This window comes from Nelumbo nucifera, chromosome 7 (assembly GCF_055504915.1).
Source record: "Nelumbo nucifera cultivar China Antique chromosome 7, China Antique-T2T, whole genome shotgun sequence".
NCBI classification, from domain to species: domain Eukaryota; kingdom Viridiplantae; phylum Streptophyta; class Magnoliopsida; order Proteales; family Nelumbonaceae; genus Nelumbo; species Nelumbo nucifera.
Window position 1 is genome coordinate 45,831,159 of NC_142655.1, and position 22,584 is coordinate 45,853,742.

Consider the following 22,584-nt stretch of genomic DNA (forward strand, 5'->3'; position numbering starts at 1 on the left):
TTTATTGTCTTATTTCTTAAATTATTATTTTTGTGTTATTAGGAAAATATTTGATGGCTAAGTATCCTCATTTGACTTGGACACCGTGTGTTGCCCATTGTATGGATCTCATTCTGGAAGACATTGGCAAGTTACGTATTGTCAAGAGGACTATTGAGAGGGCTATAGCACTAACAGGATACATATACAACCATCCGGGCCTATTGAACTTGATGAGAAAGTTTACAAGTCAAAGGGAATTGATTAGGCCGGCCAAAACCCGCTTTGCTACTTCCTATCTTACATTACAAAGCATTTTTAAGCAAAACAGGAACTTGAGGGAGATGTTCAATTCTATTGAGTGGAGTGATAGCAAGTGGGCAAAGGAAGCGAAGGGTAGAAGGATTGCAGAGACAGCAATGATGCCTTCATTTTGGAATAACATTATATATATTCTTAAGGTGTGCAGCCCTCTTGTTCATGTCCTACGCTTGGTAGATCGTGAAAACAAGCTGGCTATGGGTTACATCTATGAGGCTGTTAAAAGAGCAAAGGAAGCAATTCAAAGGCATTTGATGGTAAAAGGGAAAAGATATCAGAAATTTTTGAGATTATTGATAGGAGATGGGATTGTCAGCTCCACCAACCATTGCATGCGGCTGGTTTCTATTTGAACCCTCAATTTTATTATGACGATGCGGAAAGAATTGATTCAGATGAAGAGATTATAAATGGCCTTTATAAAGTAATCCAGATTTTTGAAAGTGACAAGAACAAGTTGAATACAATCATTGATGAATTATCAAGGTATAAGAATGCAGAAGGGATTTTTGGTAATAACATGGCTATTTGACAGAGAAAGATAAAAGCACCGGGTAAATATTCATATATAGTAAATTAATATTTGTGTTTAGTTATTTTAATAATTTCTATTTTTATATAGTAAATTTGCTCATTTAGTTAATCTTTATATTTTTCAGCTGATAGGTGGACAGCATTTGGTGCTTCAGCTCCAAATCTACAAAAAATTGCAATCAAAATTCTTAGTTTAACATGCAGCGCATCTGGTTGCAAATGGAACTAGAGTGTGTTTGAGCATGTATGTCTTTAATATTACTTGTGTAATTTATCTTATATTTATATTTTACATTTAAATTTCAAATTTTTTAGTAATTCAATGCTATTTTATGAATTCACAGATTCATACCAAAAAGAGGAATCGCTTGGATCAAAAGCGATTAAATGATTTGGTGTTTATTAAGTTCAACCAGATGCTGAAAGAGAGTTTTGATTCACACAGTTACACCGATCCCATCTCTCTAAAGGATATTGATGAAAGTAATGAGTGGTTATTGGGAGAGATGGATGGGGCTGAAGATGATTTGGTGTTTGATGATGGTGATTCATTAACATGGGGAGATGTTGCTCATGCTTCTGGAGTTGAAGAGCCACTAAGATATACAAGATCTAGAAGCTCAAGCTCAACTTCACAGTTACGAGCCAAATGGCCCAAGGCAAACAATTCCAAAAGACCTAGAACATCAAATTCCCAACTTCATTTGGAAGATGAAGATGAATTTGACATAGAAGAAGAAACAGAAGAAGAGAATATCGATGATTACAAATCTGATGAGTATGAAGATGATATGGAATTTCCAAATGAAGAAGAGGGAAATGATGAGGAAGAATGAATGCTAGAAGCTTGAGGAAAAAAGAATCAAGAATGGATGAATGGAGTCAATGGACATATGAGAACATATGATTTTGAGATTTTTGTATAGGCAGTAAACTTGCTTTTTGTATAGGTTGTGCTTTGTGAATGGTGACTGATGAAAGAACCTTTTTTTATATTAGAAAATTGATATTGCATATTTAAATACTTAATATATAGCTTGTTTTTTGAAATATTTTTCAAATCTGATTCCTTACTTGCTTATTACAATAAATGGTTAATTTTTATATTGATTTTGTTACGTGTGAGTGTAACGGTGTGAGCCATGGAGAGGATACTGATACCAAGAGGTAAGTGTCTTTTAAGTGTTAACTTCATTAATGCTGACTATCTAATGTTGTATAGGTTGTGCTCATATGTCATATTCTTTAATTCTTTTATATTTATATTTTATATTTTTATATTGAATCATTGAATTTGAATGTGTTATACATACTGTTCTGTTATTTTTTTTGTAGACTAATCTCCTTTAATTATTTAATGCTGATTTCTTAATTCTGTACTTATTGCATATTTTCCTGATTAATCAATTGAATCATTTCTGATTGCATATTCTTTAATTCTTTTATATTCAATGCTGATTGCATTTGCATATTCTATAATTCTTTTATATTTAATCATGCTGATTTCTTAGTTTTTATATTGATAGATTCAAGATTGATCATTGATAATTGCATATTTGCATATTTTCCTGATTCATTAACTTCAGATTGCTGATAAGCTGATTACATTACCTCTAATGAGTAATGATCTAAGTATCTAATTCTAACCAATTGAGCTAATAATTAAGTAATTAACTTTGCTTTTTGATATTTTCCTGATTTCTTAGAATTTCTACATGTTTTTTCTATTTTTTCTATTTTTTAGTTTTTTTTTAATTTTGTGCGCCTTTTTTAAAAAGGCATGCACCTTGCCTTGCGCCTCAGGCGCATTTGGAACCTGTCGCTTTTTGTGCGCCTTTCGCTTTTAAAACACTAGGTATGTAGACTTAAGAAGGCTATTTATGGGCTCAAACAATCCCCCCATACATGGTTTGGTAGATTCAGTGAAGTGATGAAAAAGTTAGGCATGAAACAGTGTCAGGATGACCATTCCGTATTCAACTATGAGTCCAATGCTGGGAAGATCCTATTGGTGGTATATGTAGATGATATTGTTATCACTGGCAGTGATAGACCAAGGATTGACAGGTTGAAGACTTACTTGCATGATCACTTCCAAACAAAGGATCTTGGCAAATTAAAATACTTCCTAGGGATAGAAGTAGCGAGGTCCAAGAATGGTATTAATCTATGCCAGAGGAAATATGTCCTTGATCTGCTAGAAGAAACAGGGTTGTTAAGGGACAGACCAGTTAAAACACCCATGGAACCGAATGTTAAGTTGAGTAGTGATGCAGGTGAGGAGTTTGAAGATCCTGGAAGGTACAGAAGGTTGGTAGGTAAGCTGAATTACCTAACAATCACTCAATCCGATATCTCATTTGTAGTTAGTAATAGTGAGTCGGTTTATGCAGAATCCTCAAATTCCACATTAGGAGGCGGTTCTAGATTGTGCGGTACTTGAAGGGAGCTCCAAGTTGTGATTTGTTATATAAGAGTAGAAAAAGTCTTGAGATAGAGGGATACACAGATGCTGATTGGGCCGGTTCCATATCTGACAGAAGGTTCACTACAAGGTATTGCACTTTTCTTGGTGGCAACTTAGTGACATGGAAGAGTAAGAAGCAGAAGTGGTAGCAAGTAGTGCAGAGGCTAAATATAGAGCCATGGCACACACAACATGTGAGCTAGTGTGGTTGAAGCATCTCCTAGAGGAAATGGGGTACTCGATTGACACTCCTACGAAACTATATTGCGATAATCAAGATGCAGTTCATATCTCCTCTAATCCAGTATTTCATGAAAGAATGAAGCATATAGAAGTTTATTGCCATTTTGTACGTGAGAAGGTGCTCAATGGAGTGATAAGTACAATATATGTGAACACAAAAAATCAATAGGCAGATCTGTTTACCAAAGGGTTGAGTCAGAGAAGAGTGGACTACATATGTAACAAGTTGGTACTATATGACATATACTAACCAGCTTGAGGGGGAGTGTTAGAATCGGATGTAGAAGGGTAGTATAGGCTTTTTACATTAAGTTATATGTTAAATGTAATTATCAGTAGATCTTAAGTTAGCTGATGTGACTCTCACTTAACTGAGGGCATAAGAGTAATTCTGTTTTGTTTAGAAAGACATAAATAAAATCTGGCCAACTAGAGAAGTGATCTTTTCTCTCTAGTTCGACTACAACAGTTTCTCTTCTTCTCTTTTCTTCTTCTTCTTCGTCTTATTATTATATGAAATCGTACGGACACTACATCTGAATATTATCAATCTCCACTAAATCAAAACAAGTAAACATTTCCACTTACAAAGGGTGTACTGGTAATTTCACCATCTTTGTCTAGAACAAATTAATTATAGGGTGTCGTTGTTTCATTCTTCAATACACCAATGGAGAAATAAGCATAGGTCATAGTACAGGGGAGGTTTAAGTAATTTAAACATCTTGTTTTTAACCTGGTTGCTTGGGTTACTTTGTGATGGTTGTTTAAGGATCTGGGTTTCTTTTTTATGGCAGTGTTTTTATAGATTTGAGTTCTGCAGAGTTGATTTTAGACATTTCCATTTCCATGGGTACCAACACAAAATATTACTGGAATCAACATATTCTCCAATGAAAATTACTAGCACTATGTGTAGGAGTAAACAAAATGGTATTATAACATGATGAGTTAGCAACAGTATTGTAGATATATTGAGTGAGTATTATAGCCGACCTAATGCAGATGATGTTAAATCGTAGCTTTTATTTGTGTAATAGATTATTTGGTTGATCTATTAGAATAATTTGCACATTCTATTATGTAATTATAACTCGCAAAGTCTACAGGATAACTTTGCAATGCATTATTTTGACTGTTAACCTTAATTGCTTGGCCTTGTTTGAAAGTTTGGAATAAAATAATAAAATAAAAGGGTGTATGTATGCTTCTTTTACCATTTCATAAAATATAATTGTATGTTCTTTTGCATATTTCATAATGCTTCCCTAATGTCTATAATGTTTACAATATTTCCAATCAACATCTCTGACTCTAAAAAGGTGTATTTATGACCGACACTTCCACCAATACCAACATTTTAAAACTTCAATACAACCACATTAAAAGATTTAATTTATGTCCCACTGGAACAGCTATACAACTACAGAACAGTTTCAAATGAGTTTCTAGCTAAGAAAAGCAAGAAATTTTTCTTTATGCAGCAATGTTTTTCTTTTGATAGGTAAGGAATGAGAATAAAGACACTTGAGATGTCTAACAAAGAAAAACAAATAAGCTATTTAGTACACACATGTACAAATGAAAACAAGGGTAAAAGATTTAAATGTCCCCTGAGGTTTTTGATAAATACTAAAATCTCCCCTCCTTTTTCAGTAAGGACTTAAAACCTCCCCAATCTGATGATGTTATTGGACAAATATTACCATCCATTAGCCATCTGTGGTAATATGTTTGTATGAGACATCACGTGTCCCTAATAATGTTTCAAAAACCCAGTTCTGCCACCGTTCAAAATATCCTTCATAATTTTTGTCTACCCTTCTTTCTTCATCATCAAATGTATGTTCCAGCCAGAGCTGCACCCGGCAAACCCATGAAAATCAAATATGAAGGTTCATTGAGTTGAGCGACATTCTAATGTTGTGAGGATGCTTTGTAGAATGAATCTAAAATTGTGAGGATGCTTTGTAGAATGAAGGTTCAACTTTTATCTTTTTTATCGCATTTTATTTTTTTAAAACTTAAATTTAAAATCTATTTCATTTTCTTCATTTCATGTTTCAAGTGCACTGCACTGGGTTAAAGTAGCAGCGGGTTTAATCAAGTAACAGAAAATTACACCAGTACTGTAAATAATACTAAAATGTCCACGATCCAAGAATGAAGCGCTTTAAGAGCTTCAAATCCATAAGAGAAGCTTGCAGCAATCATTGCCCACCAAGGTCCTAATTTTCATCTTCATCGAAATAACAGCTCTCATTAGCAGCTTTGGCCATCTCCAGAATCTTATTGAGATCTTCTTGGAGTTGAGCACCCCATTTAACGAGCTGATTGCAAACACCATGCCCAGACCCATCCCTATAACAAGCTCCCATGGATGCCTCATCTCCATGCTGTCATGCAAGGTAATTTATCAAAGGCATTGAAGTACATCTCGGTTTTTGAATAACAGATTGGAACTTTTATTAAGGGTAAAATAATCATTTTACTGATTCCATTAGATATGACAGTATATTCTTTGACTAGGAAGGTTCAAGTCTTTCAAAAAAGAGAGGGGAGGTTCCAGCATTTATTAAAAACCTCAGGGGAGATTTAGGTCTTTTACCCTAAAAACAAAGCATGACAACTTGTGAGATGATGAATAATTCAATGTCACCTTTGTATCCTTTGTATACTGCAAGATGTTGAATAAGTTTGACATATGCTAGTGCCAAATCAGCAGAACTACAAACATCAAACAGACACAATTCATGTTGGATAGGTCTGTCTCCCTGACTAAATAATATCTCAGAGAAAATAAATAAAGAACCTATTTGTTGTCGATATTACCAAATGATGGTTTGCAAAATTACCTTGAACCATCAGCAAAGCAGGTTGCATAGACCAAAGCATTTAGTCGAGCAACAGGAGCACTGCAGAAAATGAAAATTTGGAAATAAAACAGCATTAAAAATAAAGAAAATAAACAATAACAGGAAATTTTATTTTATATCTAGCTAAGCTTTACATCATTGAGAAAATTATTTTCCAATATGCAAGAATATAAATGTAAAGTAGAATTCAAATCTCCAAAGGAATTTGCCCAATCAATCAAAACTGACATATTAAAGTGCCTCCAAATTTTCTGATAAAAAAAAAGAATAGGGCCCAAGGCCCATATAAGGGAGTCAATATGGTTAAACAAGGTAAAACCATATACCAGTTTAATATTCAGCCTAACTGTAGAATCTGCTGAAGTTAGAGAAGAGGTATATATGGATCCCCCTCCTGATACATTTATTCTTAGAAATGAAGGCAAGATTTGTAAGTTCCAAAAATCTATCTATGGTTTAAAGCAATCTCCATGGACTTGGTTTTGTTAGAGTCAAGTCGAAAAGACAGAGACAAAAGAGAAAAAGAACAAACAGTTTGGTGGGTGTGTCTCCTTGTGACTGTCGACACCCTAAAAGAGATATTTATATTAAAGATAAAAGGACAAGTCTGCCCTTAGTGTATAAAAGAAAGAGTACAGAAAATAGATGTACAACAAAAGAAGTAAAAGTACAAAAATAGCCCTGCAGCTAGATCTTCTCACTGTCTCTACACTCCCCCTCAAACTGATGCCTAGGAATAAGCATCAGCTTGTCTATGAAAAATAGATGTCGAGCCCAAGTTATTGCTTTTGTCAATAGGTCTGCCAATTGGAGCAGGGAGGAGACATGAGGAAGAGAAATAACACCCTCAAGAAGGAGATCGCGGATGAAATTGCAATCAACTTCTATGTGTTTGGTGTGCTCATGGAAGACAAAGTTGGAGGCAATTTTGATTTCACTAGCATTGTTTGCATAGAGAGGAACAGACGGTGATGGTTCATTAAGTATTTCAAGTAAAAGAGCCCAAAGCCATATGATTTCACTACACACGGAAGACATAAATGAAATGGAGATGACTTAGAGGTAGATAAATACAAATCATCACAGCCAAGTATATCTAATTTTTCACCATTTGCAGTGACAATGTGTTTATTGGGAAGATGGGGTTTGGGATATTGACCAAGTGTGGCCCCTGTCATATAGTTAGAGGTTCATGGGTCAATATACCAGAGGTGATTTCGTGAAGGACAATAGGTTGGTGACTTACTAAACAGGCCAATAGCAGAGAAGGCTGAGGAGATGACCAAGGACATGAGTTGTCGAATCCATTCTTCAGACATGCCACTAGAGGTGTCATTTTGGCCAACTACAAAAGTAATAGAGGAGGCATTTGATCCATCTACAACAGTCTAATAGGCCTTGTAGCTTCCTTTCTTCTAATTTGATCCTCCATTTTTTGAGGCCGAGTAGGGCATTCAGTAATGATATGGCCGAACTGCTTGCAATAAGTGCATGTATTCTATTTCTTGCAATGGGAGACAACATGCCAAAACTCCTTACATTCATAGCACTGTACTTTAGAGAAGTCCTTCCCTTTCGGTTATGTTGCCAGGAAGACAACATCAATGTTGGAATCCTAGGAAGTGTTCCATGGCTCAGGATATTAGATCTAACAACTTCAAACTCAAGCCTGAGATGCATTAGAAAATGCATAATCTTCCTTCTATAAAAGTGTTCATATACTTCACGCAACAGTCCGACGGATCCTTTCCCATGTGTACTAACTCATACTTAGTCCAAAGGTTAATAAACCCTACATAGTATTCCTAGACTTTCCTTTCTCCCTGATAATATGAGAAGATGTCAATTACTATCTTGTACTGTCTAGAGGTGTTCAGTTGCTGGTAAACTTTCTCAAGGTACTCCTGCATCTCATAGGCAATCATGTACCCTCTCATAGGGATTGCAATGTCGGTTTTGACTGATCCTAGGATCCATGATGCAATTTTTGCATTGTCGATCTTCCAATGGTTAAGACCCTTAATATCTGAATCATTAGGTTTAGCTACAGAACCATCCAGATATCCCCAAAGACCCTTGGCTTCGACATGGAATTGAAAGTTAAACTACCATAAAGCATAGTTTGTGCCATTGAATTTAATAGGGAGAATCTCCATCCCTTCTGATGAAATTGAAGGACAAAAGACAGCAATGCACAGTTCCAAGAAATCAATAAAATCCAAACCAGAGGGTAAAAAAGAGACTACTTTTCAGCCGAGGTCCAAAGAAGGTAATTGTAGTATTCTGCCAAACTGAAAAGTGGATTGAAACTCTTCAAAATAAAAACTGATGCAAATTAAACCAAAAGGATTCAGTAGATTAGCTCTAGGCGACACCAGATCTAAGATTTCAGGCTAATCCAATGTCTTAATTGAAAAACAGCCCTCTTGATGTATGGAACTGTTTGAGATTAGATGCAAACCAGAAAATAAACAAACAAAAGATGATTAAGAGGACTAAGAGAGAGAGAGAGCTGGCAGCAATGAGAGTTAGAGAGTGAGAGGTTCGAACTCAACCTCCCTCTAACACTCTAAACATTTTATTAAGAAGTTAATCTTTGAAATATTACAAAGAGGCCCTTGAGTGGGCAAGAAAATACAAAAAACAGAACATTACAGAGTATGAGCCCAGAATAAGGCCCATTACAGAGGGAAACATAACATAACATGAAATGACAGTCTATGGGCCATTCGGCCCATCTCCTCTACACTCCCCCTCAAGCTGAGCATAGATGTTAATCATGCCCAGCTTGCCAGTGTCATGTTGAAGCCTTGCCTTGGAAATGCCCTTGGTGAGGAAATCTGCCAATTGTCCTTCAGAAGTAATGAATGGAAGACACACTTCACCGGAGGGACTCTTTCTCGAATAAAGTGTCTATTAACCTCAATATGTCTGGTTCTATCATGTTGTACCAGGTTGTGAGCAATGTTGATGGCAGCCTGATTATCACAGTACAACATCATGGGTTTGTCATGATCAATCCCAAGTTCTTCCATTAAGGACCTTAGCCACAACAATTCCGAGACTCCATGTGCCATGGCTCTATACTCTGCTTCTGCAGAGGATCGGGCCACAACTGACTGTTTCTTACTCCTCCAAGAGACAACATTACCAGCCACCAGACTGCAATACCCTGAAGTAGATCTTCTATCATCAATATTTCTAGCCCAATCAGCATCAGTATAGGCTTCAAGTTTCAGATGACCATGCTTGGTAAATAGAATTCCTTTTCCTGGAGATCCTTTCAGATAGCACACAATCCGTTATGTTGCTGCCATATGAGTATCTCTAGGAGCATGCATGAACTGGCTAATAAAACTGACACCATACGCAATATCTGGCCTAGTCATGCACAGGTACAGAAGCTTCCTAAGAAGTCTCTGAAGAACCCCTTTGTCTTCCAACAAAGTTCCATCCGAAGCTGAAAGTTTGTGACTCATATCAATGGGAGTTGCAGCTGGTCTTGCACCCAATTTTCTAGCTTCAGACAACAAATCAATGACATATTTCCTCTGGGAAATAAGAATCCCATCCTTGGATCTAGCAACTTCTATGCCAAGGAAGTATCTCAACTCCCTCAGATCCTTAATCTCAAATTCTGTACGGAGGAAAGACTTAAGGGCCAGAATGCCTGAGGCATCATCACCAGTCACTATAATGTCATCAACATACACAATGAGATACACTGCTAGAGATCCACTTTTCTTCACAAAAAGAGCATGATCTGATTGTGTCTGAAAATAGCCGAATTTAACAAGTGCAGCTCTAAATCTCTCAAACCAGGCTCTAGGAGATTGTTTGAGGCCATAAAGTGATTTCTTCAATTTACATACCTTTCCTTGCATATCTTTCCCATACATTCCTGGAGGGAGACACATGTAGACCTCCTCATGTAAGTCACCATTCAGAAATGCATTCTTTACATCTAACTGATAAAGAGGCCAATCAAAGTGAGCTGCCAGAGATAAAAGAACCCTCACAGATGTCATCTTGGTAACAGGGGCAAAAGTCTCCAGGTAGTCAATCCCATATGTCTGTGTGTAGCCTTTTGCAATAAGTCTGGCCTTGTACCTCTCAATAGTCCCATCAACCCTGTATTTAATGGTAAAGACCCACTTGCACCCAACTGGATCCTTCCCTTCAGGCAAATCCACCACCTCTCAAGAAACATTTTCGTGTAGAGCATCCATTTCAGTCTTCATGGCATCTCTCCATTCTGGAATCCCAAGAGCTTCTGATACAGACCTAGGAATGGGGTTAGAAGCAACTGAAGAGAGGTAGGCACAGTATGAAGGAGAAAGTAGGTCATATGAAAGGTGTTTGGAAATGCAGTGTGCAGTGCACTTCCGCTTTCCTTTCCTAACAACAATGGGGACATCAAGATCTGGGAAGGATGATTCCAAGGGGGCTGAAGCAGTACCTGTTATCTCATCTATGATTGGGAAAGTATGAGCCTCATCTGTTGTAAGGGAAACTACATGCTCATTCCAGGATCTCTGCCTTTGATACACTTTGGGATTATGGGTAGGACGAGGAGGTAAAGAAATAGGGGCACTAGGACAAGAGGAATGAAGTGGTTGATCCTCCTTTGATTCATTTGGTGAGGATACAGGCTTGTCAAAAGACTCAACTGGGACAGGAAGAGGAAGAGCAAAAACTTGTGACAAACTCTTCCCCTGTTGACAATGTCCTTCCTGAGAGGAGCCATAAAAAGGAGAAAGTTCATCAAAGGTAACATCCATACAGACATGTCGGGTGCCAGTCTTTGGATCAAAACAACAATAACCCTTTTGTGTGGGGGAGTAACCAAGGAAGATGCATTTGTGGGCTTTTGGTTCAAACTTATATCTCTACACACTTGGAATGTGAACATAACCGGTACAGCCAAACACACGAAGAGGAATTGGGAAGAGATCCTTGTCTGGATGAAGAAGACTAAAGGGGGATTTAAACCCTAAAATCTTGGATGGCATACAGTTTATGAGATAGGTAGCAGTAAGTACAACGTCACCCCAAAATCTTGTGGGAACATGTGAGGCAAACAAAAGGCTCCTTGCAACTTCAACAATATGTCTTATTTTCCTCTCAGCAACTCCATTTTGTGCAGGGGTTCTAACACAGGAGCTTTGGTGATAACCCCCATGTCAGAGAGATACGAGGATAAACTCTTCTCAAAATACTCTTTTGCATTGTCAGATCTGAAAACTTTAATTCTGGTATCAAATTGAGTTAAAACAAGCTCATGAAATTGCCTCACAAGTCTTGGGACTTCATCCCGGAATTTCATTAAGTATATCCAAGTAAATCTAGAAAAGTCATCAATAAACAGGATAAAATATCTGTAACCCCCCATAAAGGATAAATGGTAAGGCCCCCACACATCAGAGTGCACAATATGAAAAGGAAAAAAAGATCTTTTATTGCTCACAGGGTAATTGTTTCTACAATGCTTTGACAACTGACATGACTCACAATTGAGACTGGACACACTGACTCCCTTAAACAGTTTGGGAAGTAAATGACTTAAAGCAGAAAAGGGTAAATGACCCAACCGACAATGACTTAACATAATTTGACTGACAAACTCTGAAGAAGTAGAACCAAAAGCAACATTCTTGGGATGATCAAAGCATTGGCCAGGGGTGTGGAGCAAGTATATTCCATTCGCTTCATGGCCACTCCCAATCACCTTCCGAAACTTCAGGTCCTGAAACACACAGTGAGAAGGGAAAACGGTTACACAACAATTCAATGACTTGGTCAAGCTACTTACAGATAATAAATTGGTATTTAATTTAGGTACATGAAGAGTGAAAGATAAGAGTAAGGAGTCTGTAGGCTTGACAGTTCCCTTGACAGAAATAGGGGCAAGAGAACCATCAGCTAAGGTGATTTTGTGACGACCAGGAAGCAAATCATATGAAACAAACAAAGTGGAAAGGTTGGTCATGTGATCAGAAGCACCTGAGTCTATGATCCAAGGGGTCTTGGGATTACCTGAGGTGGATGCATGGTTAGCAGAAGCCCTTATACCTGAGTGAGATAATGCGGTGGTGGTTGGACTTCCAGAAGGGTTGGATGATGAAGTTACACCTTCAAGCTGGCTGATCATCTTTCCAAACTTCTCATATTCAGCTTTCATGCCTGCCAACTGTGCACTGGCAGACTCAACCTCTGTATCTGTACTTATGGTTGCATGTGCACTTCCTGTCTTTCTACTATCATTCTTCTTCTGGAATCGGATAGGGACAAGACTGAGATGCAATTTCCAGCACTTGTCCTTGGTGTGTTTCGGCTTCTTGCGATATTCACACACCACCTCCTTCTTTCCTGTGCCACTGGGAGCTCCTGTAACCCCTTTGGGTTTAATTCCCATATTTGCAAAATGATCATTGATACTGACTCCTTGAACCTGCACTTGCCTCCTACTCTCTTCACTGCTGACCAAAGCATATGCTTGAGACAATGAAACATCTTCCTTGGACAAAATGTTTTGCTTTGTGAGGTCATATTCAGAATTCAGCCCTGTCAAGAACTCAAAGACCCTATTCCTTTCAACTAATTTCCTGTATGTTTCAACATCATTAGGGGTATCCCATGTCACAGCCTCTATAAAATCAATCTCTTGCCATAGAGATTTCAAGGTTGAGAAGTATACTGCAAGTGACTCCTCCCCCTGCCTTAGATTCTTCACATCACTTCTCAGTTTGTAGGGTCTGGCAACATTCAACTTCTGGGAGTAAGTTTCTGCAACACTATCCCAGATTTCCTTAGCCGAGTTCATCCACAGATAATGCTGACTAATCTATGGCTGCATTGAATTCACAAGCCACCCAATCACTGTGTAGTTTTCTTGCATCCATCTCTCATAAGATGGATCATCCTCTAGAGGAGCTTTCTTGCTCCCAGAAATAAAACCCCATTTTCCTCTGCTACAAATATGGATTTTCACTGATTGTGACTAAACCAAGTAGTTGGTCCCATCAAGTTTAACTGTAGTTACAGCCAACATAGAATCGGCTGGGGTTCCCAAAGTCTATCCATATTCAGCAGCATTCTTGTTTTCAAGGTTTGAGAAATCCATCATGCAAAGGCTCCAATTAGGATTTTAATAAGTTTCCAAAGTACTGGGGTTCTTGATAAGCTTAGTTTGAGCTGAATAGGCAACAACAACCAGCTCACAGAATCAGTTCAATCTTGATAACTGTGACAGTCCAGCTCGGTGGTAGCTCTTTCTATATTGTTTCAGCCTTCAAGGGACAACCAGCAAACCCCCAATCACAAAGTATTTCAAGTCCCCAACAACCGTTGTCCCAAAGAGAAAGAAAAAAAAGTCCACAGTCCTTAAGAGACCTTTTTGTCAAATACTCAGTGTGCAGTAGTTAACAGCCTACTGTTAACTAGAAGAAACCACTTCAATAGTGTTCTGTATAGGTCCAAGAAGAGGCTGGGATGAAAAAGAGACTAGTACCACTTAGTCTAAATCAGTTTCAGCAGCTTGGCAGTCCAATAACAGCCGAACTGCTCTTCCAAAATAACCCAGAAATTTCTGAGTTGAATCAGTCCAGCAACAGTAGGGCAGAATGGAGGAAGGGTTCAAATGCTTTAACAGTCCTCCCAATCAACAAAAATAACCCAGCAAAAAATTGAGAAAACTTACAGTAAGAGAATCTCTTATTTGAACTTCAAACCAGGCCGAACACCTTGCTCTCTAATTCTTCCTGGTCACCGAACCCTTCTCCAAGTGTGTAGAGACTTGGGCACCCTCCAATGACCTCCAAGAACCAAGCGAATGACTGTAAACTTTCAGCCCTAGGACCTCCTCATGCAATTGGCTGAACTAGAACCACATGAGGGTCACGCCAAGCAATGGCCCGCTCTAATACCAAGTTGAAAAACAGTCATCTTGATGTATGGAACTGTTTGAGATTAGATGCAAACCAGAAAATAAACAAACAAGAGATGATTAAGAGGAAGAAGAGAGAGAGAGTTGGCAGCAATGAGAGTTAGAGAGTTAGAGGTTCGAACTCAACCTCCCTCTAACACTCTAAACATTTTATCAAGAAGTTAATCTTTGAAATATTACAGAGAGGCCCTTGAATGGGCAAGAAAATACAAAAAACAGAACATTACAGAGTATGGGCCCAGAATAAGGCCCATTACAGAGGGAAACATAACATAACATGAAATGATAGTCTATGGGCCATTCGGCCCATCTCCTCTACAGTCTTTACAAGGAGATCCAAGAAGGAGAAATCTGATGGTGCAACATTCCAGAGAAATGATCTGTAACAAAGATGATTGAAAAGATACTATACTGTTAGAGAGTTCTTCTTCTTCTTCTAACAAAAATAAGGGTTCATCCCCTATATTTTTTAATCTTATTTTCCTTCTTCTTTTTCTTCTCATGAATATGTTGATTTTCTATACTTTAATATGAACTTTAAATTTGATTTTCCTTCATCTTCTTCTTCCATGTGTCAGCAGCCCATGTAGCACAAGGATGACAACCAAGATATAATGTGCAGGGTCTAGGAGTGACAATCACTTGTACAATAACAAGGGAACAGCAATCTAGTGGCTAGGGATGTAGATCAAATTAGGTTGGAGGAGCACACTTGAGGAATCTTAGGAATGAGTTGAATGGGTATCACCCTCTTACATCTGATGTCAAAATTCAGCAACAGCAGAGAGAACAGCTTAAACTTTATCAAACAGAAAGTTCAGGAGAACTTCAGCAAAGTGAGAACAGAAAGTGAGAAAATCCTAGGCCGATCAGGAGAACTAGGGTTTAGCTAACCAGGAAAAAAGATCAATTCGAAGGAAATAAAATAGAATAGAAAGAAGAAGCCTCCTTAATCTCCTTGCTCTGATACCATGTAACAGAGTTGTATTAGTATTCAGACCAGAAAGAAGAAAGATAAGAGAAGAGAAAGAGGGACTAGGATTAGGAGAAACATCCAAACCTCTCTTAGAAGAGAAGATTAGAGTCTAATCTCACTAAGGTAGTTGACCCAGAATGAAAAACAAGTACAAAAGTGTCCCTATTTACCCCACAGACTTAGGCTCGAGCTCTAAAAATCAAGGCCTTACTATTTTCTAGGCCAGGCTCGGGCTTTCCCAAATAAGTTGGCCCAATAATATTATACATAATAAAAAATATAATATGCATTAATAATATATAATATATATTATGTAATAATAAAATTAGTAGTGAAAAAGTATTACATATACTATAATATATAGAACATTATATAATATATAATTAATAACTTATAAAATATCTGTCCAGATTGGGCTTTGGACTTTATATAAGGTCGAGCTCAGGCTCAAGATCTAGGCCCGATGGTCAGGCCGGGCTCGGGGCTCGGGCCTGGTCATTTTCTGTTTATAAAGAGGCAAAGCCCGGCCCGTGAACAGGTCTAACCATGGAGTATTAGCCCAACCATCTAGAGGAGGGGAAAAGATGCTTCCATAGTTGTCTGAACAAGAAGCTGCTGAACCAGCTGCCCTTCCTAACATGGATGTTGTGCAAACATCACTTCACTACACCAGTCCCTGTAGCCACTTGGCAACTTCAACATGTTCTAAATCTTAACCAATTTCCACCACCAATAGTGACCAAGGATAATTTATACACAATGACTGCAGATACAAAGTGCTTCCACAACCTCCAACAGGTGTTGCAAGAGGAGCCATCTAAGAATGTTGGTTGGAAGCCAGGCCTAGTAAATGATATCTCTCTATAGAATGAAGAGCAGTGTCATGCAAGAGTTAGCAAAAAGTTTGCTGATGGTTCCAACAACTATAGGAACCACCAATGCCTGAAACATGTATTTTGCTATTGATGGTGCTAGAATTGTTTAATATTCAAAATACCTGAAACCACCAAGTGACTAGCAAGGACTAGTTGGCCATAATGAAATTTGGACAACATTCAAAATGAGAAGGACAAATAGTTGGATAGCAGCTCATTCAAAAAGCAGAAGCAGCACCTCTTCTACAGCCTCCAGATGCTCAAGACCGTACTCCATGGTGATGAACTAGAAATACAAACTGCTAGTTGTAGGCTTACCTAATAGAGTTGATAAAAATGTTAAGAGTTCTTACTATTAATTAGGGTCAGAGGGTCCATCAGTCACTAGTGAGTTATCCAGAAAATTAAAAAAATAAAATAAAAGAGGTGATGGATGTAGAAAAGTGGTGCAATGTGATATATTAGGGTCAACTTTTGGGAAGTATTTTTTGCTCTTCTTTTTTATTTTGATAACTAACTTGAATTTATTAAATCTTAAAAATCATAATGTACAATGTGATATACATCAATGATAAGAAGACAAACTATCTCTTCCTCATAACAAGATCATTACAATTCAGCCCAAAATAAATGATTTCTATTCACCCCTTGTTTTTCCAACACATCAGCCATAGCATTGGCTAATCTTGTAATGCATTGAACCTTCACCAGCATTCCTGTTGCTAGATATTAAAATTTCTTTAAGTTCATACCTATGGACCCACAAAGTCCCCTCCATATAAGGAGTTATGGAAGGGCCATAGCCCCACAAAAAATCTAGGCAATCTGTTAGGAAGCAACATTGCTTATAGGTAATCAACACTTTGAAATGCTACAACAAAACAGAAATTGTGGTGCATCTCATCTTGTGAGTGCATTCTCTGTTTCAAGAATGGGTAAGACGCTAACCACTTGTTCCTTTCTTGCTCCTTCTCTGCAAAGGTATGGAATCATTTCTTCAATCTTTTTTTTTTTTTTTGTTGATTGAGCTAGATTATTTATTCTTTCAGTTTATGGGCCTGCAATTGTTTCTTATTGGACTGTTTTCTATTTAGGTATGTTGGGCCTTGTTTTCTATTTATTCCATTTTATTTATTATGTTCTGTCCCAGCCAACTCATGAAGGCAGAATAATGATTGAGACATTAGTAAAAATTAAAACAAGTGGAATCTCACATCTCTTTCCTGTCTTCTTCTTCTCCATTGCTGGATCTTCTTATTTTTATGCATTTATTATTTAATTTTAGTAGAAGATCAAGACTGTAATCAGTCTTGAATCCTAATAGGTTTTAGGTTTACAAAATAGAAGAAAAGTGAGAGAAAGAAGAGAAAATAGAAGAGAAACAGGAGAACACAAGTGGTTGAAAGGAGGAACAGATTCTAACTGATCTGCCACCGCCACTTTCTTATTATTTATAGGTTATGTTTAGTACACAATGGAAATGACACATCTGCCCTTACTACTTACATAATAAATAAAGTAAATAAAGCTGAAATAAATAACAACTGAATTAACAAACTGACACTACTATAACTGAAACAAATAACTACACATGCTGTCCTACGAACACAATGGGGACCACTGCAGTGGGGCCCACATCAGTGTTCTCTACACTCCCCCTCAAGTTGGGAGTAGATATCTATCATTCCCAACTTGGATAGATCTGTCTCTAACTTTTTCCTTGGTACAGCCTTGGTGAGGATATCCGCGAGCTGCATATTAGATGTGATGTACGGAAGACACACTTCTTGTGATGTGACCCTTTCTCGCACAAAATGTCGATCAACTTCGATGGGTTTAGTTCTGTCATGCTGCACTGGGTTGTGGGCTATATTAATAGCTACCTGATTATCACAATACAGCATTAAGGGCTTTTCATAGTCAATACCCAACTCTTCAAGTAGTGACCTCAGCCATAAGATTTCAGCCACTCCATTAGCCATTGACCTGTATTCCGCTTCAGCACTGGAGCGGGAAACAACACCATGCTTCTTACTCCTCCAAGATACAAGGTTACCTCCCACAAGGGCACAATATCCAGAAGTAGACCTTCTATCATCAACACTCCCAACCCAATCGGCATCTGTATAGACTTCCACCCTCATGTGATTATTGTTCTTGAGCAGTATACCTCTACCCGGGCATCTCTTCAAATATGCTAATATTCTCTCTGCCGCAAGAAGATGAGAAGTTCTAGGGGAGTGCATGTACTGGCTAACAACACTAACTGCATAACTGATATCCAGCCGAGTGAGGCAGAGATATAGGAGCTTTCCAACCAACCGTTGGAACATAACTTTGTCTTCAAGAGGTTCCCCGCCTTCTGCACTAATCTTGTGATTTTGTTCGATGGGTGTATCAGCTGGCTTAACCCCCAACTTTCCAGTTTCCGCCAACAGATCTAGAACATATTTTCTCTGAGAGATAAAAATCCCCTGCTTGGATCTTGCAACCTCAATACCCAAAAAGTACCGTAGTGCACCAAGATCTTTCACCTCAAACTCTTGATGAAGGAGCTGTTTAAGGGACTCAATCTCATGATTGTCATTTCCTGTCACCACAATATCATCAACATATACTGCAAGTAGTATCAGAGAGGACTCCACCCTCTTGATGAATAGTGTATGATCTGACTGAGCCTGTACATAACCAAACTTTCTAAGGGCTAATCTAAACCTATCAAACCAGGCTCTAGGTGACTGCTTCAAACCATATAATGCCTTGTTTAATCGGCAAACCTTCTTACCTGTCTCAGTATCATAGAATCCAGGAGGCAACTGCATGTAAACCTCTTCCTGTAAATCTCCATTCAGAAAGGCATTTTTAACATCCATCTGAAACAAGGGCCAAGAATGATTTGCTGCAAGGGATAACAGAACTCGGATGGTGGTCATCTTGGCTACTGGGGCAAAGGTCTCCAAGTAGTCTATACCATAAGTCTGAGTGAACCCCTTTGCAACCAGCCGGGCTTTGTACCTTTCAATAGAGCCATTAGCATTATGCTTCACAGTGAACACCCATCTGCATCCCACCGGTTTCTTTCCTTTTGGTGGGTCAACCAATGCCCTAAGTATTATTCTTCAACAGGGCATCCATTTCAACTTGCATTGCATCTTTCCATTCTGGAACTGATAAGGCTTCTTGCACTGTTCTTGGAATAGGGACATCGGCAATGGAAATAAGATAGGACCGGTAAGATGGAGACAGACGATCATAGGATAAGAACTGTGAGATGCTGTGAGTTGTAGAAGTGGTGCAATGTCGTTTCCCTTTGCGAATGGCAATAGGGAGATCAAGGTCATCCACAAGAGAAGAAGTGGCAACAAGGAGGAGTATCTCAGTAGGCTCTGGATCTGGAGCCGCAAAAGAAACTGGAGCTGGCCGGGACTGCCGATGACTGGGATCAACCTGCCTGCATCGCTTGTGATAGACTCTCAACTCCGGCTCCCTCTGACCACCCTCACCACTACAACCTTCATCATCCAGTGGAATAGGTAAAGGAACAGCCCCACCTCTACCAGCCCCACTTCCACTCTCACTGCTCTCCCCCTGAGGAGAAACCCTAGGATAATAGGGTGTCTCCTCAAAGAAGGTGACATCCATGGAGACAAACCGTTTCCCTGAAACCGGATCATAACAGCAATAACCCTTTTGAGTTTGTGCATAACCAAGGAAAATGCATTTGGAGGCCTTAGGTTCAAACTTGGAATGATGAGGCCCGCGAAGCTGAACGAAATAGGTACAACCAAAGGTTTAAAGGGGAACAATGAACAACTCCTCGTCTGGGTATAGAAGGGAGGGGTTCTCATATCAAGAACCCGGGAAGGAACTCGATTAATGAGATAAACTGCCGTGAGGATAGCATCACCCCAGAAGCGAATAGGTACATTAGAGGTAAACATAATGCTTCTAGCCACCTCCAAGATATGCCTATTCTTCCTTTCAGCAACGCCGTTCTGCTGTGGTGTATAAGGGCAAGTGCTCTGGTGAATAACTCCATGGCTAAAAAGGTAGGAGGTCAATGGCTAAGCAAAGTATTCCTTTGCATTATCAAATCTAAGAACTTTGATTTTGGTCCCAAACTGAGTGAGAACCATCTAATGGAAGTTTTGGGTCAGAGCAGGAACCTCATCCCGAGAGCGCATAAGATAGACCCAAGAAAACCGGGTATGGTCATCAACAAACAGTAGAAAATATCTGTACCCACCCATCGAAGAGATATGATATGGCCCCCAAACATCAGTATGCACAATATCAAAAGAGGAATTACTCCTTTTATTACTTAAAGAATAAGAGGTTCTACAATGCTTGGCAAACTCACAACTCTCACACCTCAACTTTGATAACTCAATAGACTCAAATAAAGCAGGAAACAGACTTTTCAAAGACTTAAAAGACAAATGACCTAATCGGTTATGCCAAAGCATAACCGAACTCACAGACTGGGAAACAAAAGACTTCTTATCCACTAACTCCTCCCGACGAGAACTCTCTCCAAGCAGATAGATCCCGTTCGTCTCACGGCCAGTCCCAATCACCTTCCTCGTCTCCAAATCCTAAAAAACACATCGGTCAGGGAAAAAGATTACTGAACAGTTCATGTGTTTGGTAATACTACTAACTGAAAGCAGGTTAGTATCAAGTTTAGGAACATGCAAGACAGAAGATAAAGAGATAGTATCCGACAGTTTGATGTCCCCCTTGCCCGAAATGGGAACAAGAGAGCCATCAGCAATGGACACTCTATCTCGGCCAAAGGACAAGTGATAAGAAGTGAACAAAGATGGCAAGCTAGTCATATGGTCAGATGCACCTGAATCTATTACCCAGCAGTGGTCAGTATTACCTAGAGCTGAAGCATGGTAAGCTGAGGCTCGAGTACCTGAATGTGCAAATGCAGATGTGGCAGGAGCTGATGGTGACTGAAATGGCTGAGCTGAACTCCCAACTTCCTTTTCCAACTGTATGAGGGCAGCCCGAACAACAAGTAAGTCTCTAGGGATGTGCCTGATGAGGATGTTGAATCAGTGTTCACGGCCACATGAGCATTACCCTTCTTATTTCTTAGTTTTGCTGGGACCAAGTGAGGATGTAGCTTCCAACAAGTATCTTTTGTGTGCTTGGGTTTCTTGCAATGTTCACATACCAGATCCCATTTATCTTCCTTCTTCCGGTCCCTTTCTGAGTCACCCCCTGGCTTAGGTTTAATAGCTGTCAAGGCTGGGAAAGAGGGCTGAGGCTGCATCATGACTTTCCTCCTAGTCTCTTCACTATGCACCAAGGAGTATGCTTGAGAAAGGGTCACACTATCTCTTGTCAATATCTGTTGTCGCACAATGTCATAATCTGAATTCAAACCAGCCAGAAACTCAAATACCCTATTCGTCTCGACTTGCTTTCTGTGAGTCTGTGCATCTTTGGGACTCTCCCACTCAAGAGTCTCTAGATCGTCAATCTCATGCCACAAGGATTTCAAGGTAGAGAAGTAGACAGAAACTGGCTTCTCTCCTTTAAGGTTGTTCACCTCACACTTCAGTTCATAGGCTCTGGCAACATTAAGGGGTTGGGAATAGGTTTCTTTCACAACATCCCATATCTCTTTGGCTGTCTTTGCCCACAAGAAATTTCGACTAATATGTGGCTGCATAGAATTACATAGCCATGCCATAACCAAATAGTTCTCTTGAACCCACTTGGTGTATGTTGGGTCCTCCTTGGAAGGTTCTTTCACATCTCCCAAGAGGTAACCCAGTTTTCCCCTTCCTCCAATAGCCATCATGGCTGATTGAGCCCACTCCAAGTAATTTGACCCATCAAATCTCATAGTTGTAAACTGAAACCCGGTTTCAGATACACCACCAAAACTGTTGTTTCCAAAACTACTTTCTCCCTGACCCTTAAACTCCATCTTTGATCAAGAATCAGTGGCTACAAACTGTTAGAGCCACTACTGCTGTACCAGGAAACAGAGTAAAACAAGCAGTTCTGAAATCTGATCTGAAACCAACACAAAACTGATCTGAAATCTGATCTGATCTGAAATCTGATCTGATCTAATCTGATCTGATCCAAAATTTGATCTGAAAACAATTGCCTATCACAGTATATGCAAGAAATCAACTCAAATCTGATCTGAAATCAATCGGCATGCACAGTACCAAGCAGCCTGTCAATCTGAGATGCTATTTTCTGAAATCACTACTGTGGGGCCCACTGCTGCGAGAGCAAAATTAGGGTTTCAACTGTAGGTCTGAAATAAGTGCGCAGCTGCACTCTCCAAACAGTCCGCACAAGTGGGACTTATCGTAGGGCAATATGAAACCCTAAAA

General features: G+C 39.0%; 1 protein-coding gene across 1 annotated transcript in view; it reads right to left on the bottom strand.

Moving 5' to 3' along the window:
• Positions 1-22,584, bottom strand: part of LOC104609478 (anaphase-promoting complex subunit) — a 94,094-nt gene that overhangs the window by 21,838 nt on the left and 49,672 nt on the right. Inside the window, exons 13-14 of the mRNA XM_010275813.2 lie at positions 6,400-6,459; positions 6,204-6,271 (exon numbers count right to left, since the gene is read on the bottom strand). Coding sequence (XP_010274115.1) covers positions 6,204-6,271; positions 6,400-6,459 — 128 coding nt within the window. The remainder of the gene's footprint in view (positions 1-6,203; positions 6,272-6,399; positions 6,460-22,584) is intronic.